Here is an 11,081-nt window from a genome sequence, read left to right as displayed (position 1 = left end):
TGACTGACTGACTGACTGATCCAGCTTCAACGGTGTCACACTTACAAAACCAATCTCTGAAAAATAAGTTATTTGTCAATGTCATGATACGTGTGTCTTTGTGGAATACAATCTTTGAACAAATCATTCCAGTCAATTTGATTTGTTGTAATTTCATGTACAATCAAAATGTTCTTCTATGTCTGTTTGACTTTTCGACGAATATTTTTAATTCACGAATTTAATCCAAAAGGCGATAGTCTATTTAACAGAACATCTATTGTAAATAACAAAGCCATTTACAATAATCTTCAAACATATGAAAACATTCAATGGAATAGCATCTATTCATCATGATCAATCATTGTCTCATTCAGTATTCCCACTGTTCCAATGACAATCGATGAATGAATTTAAACTAAATTGTGAAACGACAATTAGGGCGATGTATTCATAAGATCATAAGAAAATAATGAACATAACACGGGACTGTTCTTCTTTACCGGATCTACACAAATAATATGCTGTGTATACAATCACCTGTAATAATCAAAACATATATGATAAATTTATTAGTATCAGAAGGGATTTTGGTGGATATTATCGTAGTATAATAATAGTTCGCGCACGAGATCGTCAATGGACGGTTGTTCTTTGTATTTACATTTTATTATTTATTCACAACTTACAATTAAAATTGCACACCACCAACTTATCCAGGATGTATCTAGTACATAATGCTGGAATAAATGAAAGAAAACAGTTCACGTCAATTCATCATGTATCTATATGATTATCAGTGAATAAACAGTATCACTCTACTAATTAACTCTACCGATTTTAAACTAACATGTAGCTGACTGACTGACTGACTTCATGTAAGAGTTCAGTCAGTCTGTTTTCCTGAATCTCGACATCATTTACCCATCCTGTCTCATGCTTGACAGTTGTCTTAACAACGAATTAGTTTCGTCAACGACTGTATCATGAAACATTCAAGTTAGTGATTCTAAGAATATGAAATCATTGATTGAAGATGTATTATTCTGGTTTCGTTGTAATTACCATTTTGTTACAAAATCATATGTATATAAATAGTACTGAGAATCAACATTACAAATTATAATATTGTTTCATGATGCTTTGTACCAACAACATACAGTATAAAACGCACAACCAATTGCAAATGTTTACCAGTTTCAGTTCCTGTGTAAAGTTTGTTGAAGCAAACGTGCACGACGCTAGATGTTGAAGATATTCCAGATCGACTTCATGGTTCTAAAGTGTTCTCGAAAGTTGATCTAAAAGATGCTTATTTTCAAATCCCTTTAGATCAATCTTCATCTATTTTGACGACGATTAACACTTATTTTGGTCTGTTCAAATACAATTCCCTTCCATTTGGTCTAAGTTGTTCTCCAGCCATATTTCAGGAAGTTATGAATGAAGTAGTTAGTGATCTAGAAGGTGTTGAAGTTTATCAAGATGATCTCATTGTTCATGGTTCTAATAAGGTAGACTTATTGCTTTATTACTTCGTTTAATTGAGAAGAATATTAAAGTGAACCCAAATAAAAATATTCATTTTGTGTATCTAGTTTTGACTGCCTTGGATACCTAGTTGGTGGTCATGGTTTCGAACCAGATATGAAACGACTAGCTCCACTGACAGATGCACCGTCTCCGAAAAATCTTACGGAATTACGTTCGCTAGTGATTGCTCTTCAGTACTATTCCCGTTTTATTCCCAATTTTTCTTGTTGTGCAAATTGTTTATTTTATATTTTGACATCCAATTCCTTCAAATGGGGCGAGGAACAAGAGTCATGCTTACGAAGTCTACTAAAGTTTCTTCAAAGCGATGCTGTCATTTGTGTTTCACGCAAACTTACTGTTACTGAACAAGGTTATTTACATACTCAGCGAGAACCATTAGCTGCGGTTTGGGCTGTTAAAAGACATCATAAATATTTGTTCGGAAAGAAATTCACTAATGTTACGAATCATGAAGTTTAAAGTTTATTTATCATCCCGAAAAATCCTTAGCACGTTCTTCAGCTGCTATGGTTCAACGATGGAGTATTGCTTTGAGTGCATATGAGTATACGGTTCAGCACAGAAGTGCCAAACAAATTCAACATGTTGACTATATTTCTCGACAGCCATTACAAGATAGACCCATTAATACTTCAGACTGTTTGTTGGTGCAATCTTTACCAGTGAGACGCTCAGATCTTATTAGAGCAACTCGCAGATATTTTGGAAGTATACTCAGTGCTATATGGAAAGGCTGGAATGCTAATTTGAAACGTAGATTTCCTGTCTATTTTTCAAAGCGGAATGAGCTATCCACTAATCCTGATGGTATTTTGTATTTAAATGATCGTTTTGTCATTCCTCCTTCATTGCATAAATCCGTTCTTGAAGATCTTCATAGTGGTCATTTAGGTGTTGAGAAAATGAAGTCATTGGCAAAGCTCACATGTTGGTGGCCAGAGATAAATGCAGATATATTTCGTACAGCAAACAATTGTGAGAAATGTCATCAGTTGAAAAATCATCCTTCGAAGTGGGTGTCATGACCAGTATCGTGTGAGGCCTGGCAGAGGATTCATGCTGACTATTGTGGACCATTTCTTGGTAAATACTACGCACTAGTAGTTATTGATTCTTTCTCAAAGTGGCCTGAAGTTTTTTCACAACTTCACCAAATTCTGATTTCAAAATACAAGCATTAAGAAAGGTGTTTAGTCGAGAAGGGGTCCCCAAGGTGTTAGTGACCGATAATGGCTCTCATTTTGCTGCAAATGCAGTCACTACCTGGTTGAATTGTATAGGGTGCAAAAATTTCTTTATTGCTCACAGACACCTTTGTTTTAATGGTCAGGCAGAGAATTTTGTTAGGACATTAAAGACTGCTATTGATTCTATAGCCCGATTAACATTTAATGAGCTGGAGAGGAGAGTAGATACCTTTCTATTGCAATATAGAAATGCCAGACATTCAGTGACGAAAGAGACTCCAGCGAAGCTATTGAAAGGAAGAATTATTCGGTCTAATATGAGTTGTTTGGAGTCTGCAGAAGTTACATATTATTGTGGAAATGATCTTCGACCATCCACGGGGATTGTTCTTAAGAATGCCAGAAAATCAATGATGCGAATTCTAGATATCAATGGCTTAAGTGCACACAACCGACATGTTGATCAAATACAATTTCAGGAACCAGGTGAGTCAGTTCCGATTTCAGTTGTTAATTCTAATGTTAATGAGTACATCCTAGATAATACAGAGTCCTTATCTAACAAACTGTCCGACAGAAACAAGATGAACTTGAGGAGAAGACGTACAATTGATTACAGACATCTAGACTCCAATTTAAGCTGCGGTGGATGTGTTGTTTGAATGAACTAATGATTCCTTTGTACTTGATGCATGCTTGAGTTCGAATTCTAAATACAGTACATTCGTTCGTGCTTGTCTACTACTTTTTGACTCAGTCACGTTATTTCTGGTATTCTTAGTTCATACTATAATTCAAATACTTCTTAATATCACAGGGACCTAACCGTCAAGGTTGGAATGGACAAGACTGGATGTGAACACATCATGGGATGACATGGACTAGGAGAAATGGTGAGAGATTTGCAAACCTATGTGCCTTTAATAAACTGGCCATAGGCGGCACCTTATTCCCACATAAACGCATACACAAAATCACATGGACTTCATCGGATCACACTACACAAAACCGAATCGACCACATCTGCACCAACAAAAAGTTCAGGAGGACGATGGAAGACGTGCAAACTAAGAGAGGAGCTGATATATCATCAGATCATCATTTGCTGGTCGCCAAGATGAAATTGAAACTCAAGAAGCACTGGACAACGGGGCGGTCAATATCACAAAAGTTCAAAACAGCCTTTCTTCGGGATACTGACAAACTCAACAAATTCAAGATAGCCCTCAACAATAAGTTTCAGGCCTTTCATGATCTACTCAATGGAGAAGGAACTACTATGGAGAGCAACTGGAAGGGGATCAAAGAGGCAATCACTTCAACATGTCATGAGGTTCTGGGTCACAAGAAGCACCATCACAAAGAATGGATCACTGTTGATACACTGGATAAGAATGAAGAAAGGAGGAACAAGAAAGCAGCAATCAATATCAGCCGAACAAGAGCAGAGAAAGCCAAGGCACAAGTTGAACACACAGCAGTAAACAAGCAAGTGAGGAGGAGCATCCGAACCGACAAACGTAAATATATGGAGGATTTAGCAATGATGGCGGAAAAGGCTGCAAGAGGGGTAAACATTAGACAAATGTATAGTACAACAAAGAAAGTCGTTGGAAATTATCTTTAACCAGAACGACTAGTGGAAAGCAAGGTAGGCAAAATATGGCATTCGATAGCGTGGACAGAACAAGACTATGGAAAATTCTTCGACACTACGGCGTGCCTCAGAAGATAGTCAATATCATACAGAGTTCACATGATGGATTAAACTGCAAAATCGTGCATGGAGGACAATTGACAAAGTCTTTCGAAATGAAGACTGGTGTCAGGCAATGTTGCTTACTCTCACTCTTCCTCTTTCTCCCGATGATCGACTGGATCATGAAGACATCAACATCTGAATGGAAGCGCGAGATACAGTGGACATCTAGGATGCAGTTGGACGATCCGGGCTTCGCAGATGATCTGGCTCTTCTGTTGCACATGCAACAACAAACGAAGGAGAGGAACAACAGTGATGCATCAGCCCAAGCACCAGTAGGTCTCAAAATACACTAGGGAAAAAGCAACCTTCTTCCATAAAACAAGCACAGCATGCGCTGATGCAATCAAAATTGACAGAGAACATCTGGAAAATGTTAAAACCTTCACGTATTTGTGTAGTATCATTGATGCACACGGAGGATGTGATGCAGATGTGAAGGCAAGGACAGGTAAAGAAATAGCAGCGTATTTACAACTGAAGTACATCTGGAACTCAAAACAGTTTTCTGTCAAACAACACCAAGGCCGCGATTTTCAATAGAAATGTCAAAACGGTTTTACTGTACGGAGCAGAAACCTGGAGAACTACGAAAGCCATCATTCAGAAGATTCAGGTGTTTATTAGCAGGTGTCTGTGCAAAATAATTCGGATCTGTTGGCCAGACATTACACTGTCAGCAACAACCTACTGTGGCAAAGATTACTCCAATTTTCAGCGGAGGAGGAACTAAAGAAGAAACGATGGAAGTGGATACGACACTAATTAAGTGAAGCATCCAGCTGCGTCGCAATGCCGGCCCTCATCTGGAATCCTCAAAGCCAAAGAAGAATAGGTAGACCTATGAATAAATTACTCCAAGAAATTCAGAGAGGCATGAGAAGAATGAACAAAAACTGGATAGAACTAGAAAGTAAGGCACAGGACAGAGTGGGTTGGATAATGCTGTAAGGCGGCCGTTGCAACACTGAGAGTAACAGCCGTAAGTGTGTAAGTAAGTAAGTAACTTGATGAAAGTATCATTGTTGGTAGAAAACACTATGGTTTTCACTACGGCAGCGAATAAACGTTCAATGTAGTTGAACATGTATTAGAAGACAAAGAATTGTTTGGAATATTCCTCAATGAAATATAAATTGAAAATGTATTTCTACTTCGGTGTAGAAAACTGTTGTGTCCCGATAAGAATAATGAGTGGTAATGTTTTGGTATCAAGTTATGGACAAACACTATGCGTATATTTTTCTCGTATAATCTTTAATTAACTAAGCTATTCATATTCATGTCTCTGTTATCATGAGCTTAACTTTAACCTTTAAACTGCTATGATACGGCTTTCCATTCTTGAGTTATTCCCTGCATACCAATCACTATCACACACATTCACAGCAACTTTTGGCTGAATCTTGTACTAATGTTGTTTCCTGTTTTATGGTTCGATGTAGTCTGTTTGATTGGTATATAAATAGAGTATATTTGAAATACATTATTCATATTGCAGTGGCTTAGACTGGTGTTCTGAACTTAACTGGCTGGCCTAGGCGGAGAGAGGACCGATCAGGACTCAAGACTGCGCGCACGTGTTTTACGCGTCCTTGGTCCGATCGATAATTCGCTGCTTCTGATTGGTGGCTTTTTGCTGTAACAGAAACTTTTCACCGGTATTCACGATTAGCGTATTTTGTTAGAAAAACTGTAGCTATTCGAGTAAACCATTAATAAGTCGATAATAATCACTGATTACTGCTAGTTTGTGGAAATGTATGATCAGACAAACTTACGTTGCGAAGTGCCCTCATAAAAATGATTCCGATTCCCCCAAACACACACCATACCGAGAACAAGATTAACTCCAATTTTCTTTCTCGAACTCGTAGCTTTACACCCAATAAAATCGCTAAGCTGGCCAACGCGGTATCCACAGTTACAGAAATAATTATTTCATACCCTTTTGTATGTAAATTTAGTAATCCAACGCCGATGATCAAAATTATGAACTGAATATGGAAAAAGTAGTATCATCAAATTAATTACCATTAGTTTAAAAGTTGAATCAGTCTACTATTGGACAAATAATGAAAGAATAATCTTCACTGTCCTGCATTTGATTGAAATGATTAACAATGAATAGTTATGGATACAAGCACATAACAAGGAATCTCTATCCATGTCTATCATAATGACAAACTTGAAATATCTTCAAAACTAATTCGCTCATCCATTACACATGACCATTTTATATGAGGTTTCTCATCGAAAATGTGTGAACTATACCAATCTGGGTAAACCAACAACTACGAGAGCTAGTAGTGTGTCTGCGACTTGAAGCACTAAATGATGACTTGTGTCTCATAGAACACAAGTTCAGTGATAGACAAAGTGTGTGTGGATGATTATACAAATGAAAATGACACAAATTCAATTTGTTTAGTTGTTCGGTGTTTCCAATTCATTCCACATCTTGCAAATGGTTATCACATCAAACGTAGATGAGAGTAGAATGTACCGGTATTATGTGTAACCATGTCTACTTATTTCTCAATTGTCCATAACATGGGCAGTCAGATACCTTCTAATGTTATATTATTTTCGCCAGTTATCAGTCAAGTAATAGCTCATGATTCGACCGGATCATCAATATACGTCAACATTGTTATGAAATCAGTGAAACTATAGAAACTCGGTCTCTACACATGATGTCATCCTTAAATAAATTACAACGATCAAACTCATCTATTCAAGTCAACCTTAAAAGATCATTTGATCCTGATCACCGTTATCAAACGAACATGACAACATTGATGTTTTATTCAACAAAAAACACTTAACGAAATTCAGTTGATAGTTGGACGAAACTATCATGAATGTAATATTTAAACCATATTCAACTGACCGTTATAACCATGAAGATACTGTTCATTATGGATGTGGAATGTAGTTTCTTAATCAATATGATTGCTAATCCAATAAGTAAACCTATAAATCTGAAATATAAAGGAAAATATGTGTAGACATACTTAACTCACCGATACAATAGGGCGTAGTAATATGCAAGGATTGATCCCTTGAATATTTTATTTCATTCTTCAAATGCCTTGGTACGGCCGATGGTGGAGAGAATTAGCTCTTCCTCTCGAAATTCTCTCACATGGACACGCATATGTAGTCACTACCATGGAAGATTTGATCACTGTCTTCTTGTGACTGGGTTGTTGTTTACGAAATTCAGAGGATAAAGAGCGAATGTCGTGCTCTTTGACTGGGTTGGTGTATATGTGAAATCCATTTAGGAAAGTTGGAAAACCATGATATCAAATCGTTGATGTATATGAGCTCAAAAATCCTAAGGTAACAAATGTCACATGAACCAATTGTCGGTCACCAGCTGCCATGGGATGCCATTTGCTGACGTTGCCCTTTGAATCCGGGTGTGTGCTACCCTAACTAAACAACCATCTTCGATCTGCTCACCCGCGCATTATCACAGCCCACACACAAATCAAGTGATCTGTGTGGCGCATATGTATTCTCTGACTCTTAGTACTAATATTTGAGTTGAAATAAATACATATATACATTTCAGTACGGTTATTTATTGTGATGTGATGTAACACAAAATGACAATGCTTTCCACTAGGAAACAAATAAACTATATTTTGCTTCCTCAGTCATAATATTCTTGTCAAACATGGATCAAATTTCTCATCAAAGTGTATTAGTCAGTTCATTGAATAATACGTAATAGTAACACATGGGAAATTGTAGTTATGATTTCTGTGGAATGAGTGTATTTTAAACATATATTACTTACGTTAATATGATACCACTGAGAACAACTGGTTCTGCATAACAAAGAAATCTGAATCTGTCAAATGGAATGATAAATGTCTTACATGCAAGTAGAATTTTTCTGACAGGTTACATTTGACTCACTATCAAATGCCAATTTCATCATCGTTTAAATATCTGCGATGGCGATTAGTCAACAATTCACCCTTGAAAATTCACCTCCCACAATAACTAATTCCAACTTTAACTGAAATAAGTAAGAATTCACAATACATTAATGGAGATAACCAATTTCATGGATTAAATAAAACTTTAAACATTCGTTCACATGCCTATTTATATCCTCAATCATTGTATTTCATCATGTATGGATTCGTCGACAGGATTCGAATTCCACCTGACTAGTTTGCTGTATAATCTTGACGAGATTAATGACAAAGACTGAAAGCCGATGAAAATTGATCTCATCAGATTCATGTTATCTGTTTACTGCATAAGGTGGGGTGACTTGTAGTCATTAACGCTATCGCATTCAATCCAGAGAAATAGATCATTAACAATGACTAATGCATTCTTCCATATAAATAATTCTCAATAGAAGTACGTTGTTGCTTACGTTAAGCTATCTCTTTTACTATGATATATTTATGGGTAAAATATGAATGTCATACAATCGAAGCATGATCGTCCTCCCATCTTCTGTGGAAAACACTTTGTTAAGTAGACTGATGATCCTGATGTGTATATTACGAATGAGGATTTCTAACTCTTCATGCCCTCTTGAAATGAATGAGTTTTTGTAATTCAGTGAACGACGGTATGTTGTTAATGGTCTCAATCCTAATCCTTCGAAATGTTAAGTTGCTAAATTTAGCTTCAAACACAAACTGTACCATTAAGTTTGTACTACCAGTGATTCCGTAATGAAAACAATTTCGAAGGTTACTTTTTGTGGAGTAGGAGTTCGCTCTTATCTCTCTCTCTCTTCGTATTCTCATGTTGTTTCGATATGCAAGAAAGCTTTTTGTAGGACCCACTATGTAGAGAGAGTTACATGATTTGCGCACTGCGCGACATTTACATTGACGAATTCTTTGTTCCTGTGTATTACCACCTATTATTCATTACTGTTCTCGATTATTCTCGATAGATGATTTTTAAGAAAGATTTTGCCATATTGTGAAGACTGCTGAAGGCAGTGAGTAGAGTGTGGGATAAATCTTTCAAGATCATTACAAACATGTTTGTGGATAGACAATGACAAGTTATGTCGTACCGAATATTTACCATATATTTCGTCTTGTATATCTTGTGGTAGAACAAGGCACCAGTATATGAGAATGAATGAGAACCTCTCGCATGTTTGTAAAGGAAACTAGTTGGAATCATTTGTGTTAAGAGTTATGTTTCGCGCTGACACCATGTTTTGGTTTGGCCGCCCTTCTCTTTTTTCCTCCACCCACCTCCAACATTAGACAGTGTTGCACTTTGTGGTAATCTGTGTTCGGGCATACGTAACACGTGGCTCAACCATCTGAGTCAATGAAGATTCATAACCTCATTCATTGATTTAACATCATTCCCTAATACCCTGTGTCTAACATTACTACTACTTACCCGGTGATACCAGCAAATGTGAACAATATTTCTAAGGCATCTGTGATGAATAACTAGTAGATTACGAGTAATTTCAACTCTTAATGATCACATTTCACAGCCGTCAATAAGAAAAGAACGAACTGTTGCGCAGTATACGCAACCTTTTATTGATAGAAGGGTATCTCGATTTCGCCATAGGTGACGCAAGTTGGCAAAACTCAAGCGAGATTTTCCAATCCGTGGTGAGATTTTGTCAGACAACAATACATTATGAATGATCACATTCCCAAGATAAGTGGAGTTGTCAACGCGTTCGACTACTTCACTTCCTATCCTTAGTTCTGGTGTTGACGCAGACCAGTCCTGAAACAACAACTTGCATTTAGAGGGAGAAAAGCGCATCACAAACATTCTGGCATTGTTGCTTAGTGATGCCAAAAGACTGCATTTTATCAGCGTCGTCATCAAACAGAACTGTGTCATCTGCATATTCTAAGTCGATAGGTGGACCTTCTGGTAGGAGATCAATGCTACTTTTAACACAACTTATCAACAAATCTAAACTCATACAGTTTGATAGAAATCGATAAACTTACATGGAATTATCCGAATGTTCAGTATTAATAGAGATTCAGTAAAATTACACAAATTTATGGCGAAATTCATCAATCGCTTCAATGAACTTTGGTTAAGCGAACATTTTAAAAAACAACAGAATAAGTGATTTGGTTACAAATTGATATGATGGAATCAAAAGTCAATTTACGATTTGATTTACTCATGATGAGTTTTGTTCAAAATTACTTCAGTTTTGATTCAATGTTATAACTACTCAATGTAGGATTTCTTTTCTTTTCTTGGGTGATATTTTATTCTGTATAATTACTTACTTACTTACTTACTCCCAATGGAGCATAGGCTGCCGACCAGCATTCTCCAACCCACTCTGTCCTGGGCCTTCTTTTCTAGTTCCATCCAATTCTTGTTCACTTTTTCCATGTCTATTTCCGTTTCCCGGCGTAATGTGTACTTTGGTCTTCCTCTTTTCCTTTGGCCTTGAGGATTCCATGTGAGGGCTCGTTTCGTGCCGCAGTTGGGTGCTTTTCTCAATGTGTGTCCTATCCACATCCAGCGCATCTTCCTGATTTCTTCCTCCGCTGGGATCTGGTTTGTTTGCTCCCACAGTAGGTTGTTGCTAATAGTGTCCG

At 37.0% G+C, this 11,081-nt stretch overlaps 1 protein-coding gene across 1 annotated transcript; it reads right to left on the bottom strand.

Moving 5' to 3' along the window:
• Positions 1–242: 242 nt before the first annotated feature.
• On the bottom strand, positions 243–10,498 carry MS3_00008298 (uncharacterized protein). Its single transcript, XM_051216661.1, has 7 exons — positions 10,470–10,498; positions 8,379–8,521; positions 8,297–8,344; positions 7,379–7,469; positions 6,267–6,482; positions 669–719; positions 243–631 (listed from the first exon to the last, which is right to left on the bottom strand). The coding sequence occupies exons 2-7, from the start codon at positions 8,438–8,440 to the stop codon at positions 488–490; spliced, it is 612 nt and encodes a 203-aa protein (XP_051065254.1). The 5' UTR covers positions 8,441–8,521; positions 10,470–10,498; the 3' UTR covers positions 243–487.
• Positions 10,499–11,081: the final 583 nt, after the last annotated feature.

The sequence above is a fragment of the Schistosoma haematobium genome, chromosome 6 (genome assembly GCF_000699445.3).
Source record: "Schistosoma haematobium chromosome 6, whole genome shotgun sequence".
NCBI classification, from domain to species: domain Eukaryota; kingdom Metazoa; phylum Platyhelminthes; class Trematoda; order Strigeidida; family Schistosomatidae; genus Schistosoma; species Schistosoma haematobium.
This window is presented reverse-complemented; position numbering and strand designations above follow the sequence as displayed.

What these genes read in the sequence shown, in the direction of transcription:
- MS3_00008298 (XM_051216661.1), bottom strand. Translation starts at nt 8,440, where the DNA reads ATGATGAAATTGGCATTTGATAGTGAGTCAAATGTAACCTGTCAGAAA. An exon ending in CTCAGTGGTATCATATTAAC is followed by an intron (nt 7,470 to 8,296) that starts GTAAGTAATATA and finishes TTTATATTTCAG; the next exon opens with ATTTATAGGTTTACTTATTG. An exon ending in GGTGGTGTGCAATTTTAATT is followed by an intron (nt 632 to 668) that starts GTAAGTTGTGAA and finishes GTAAATACAAAG; the next exon opens with AACAACCGTCCATTGACGAT.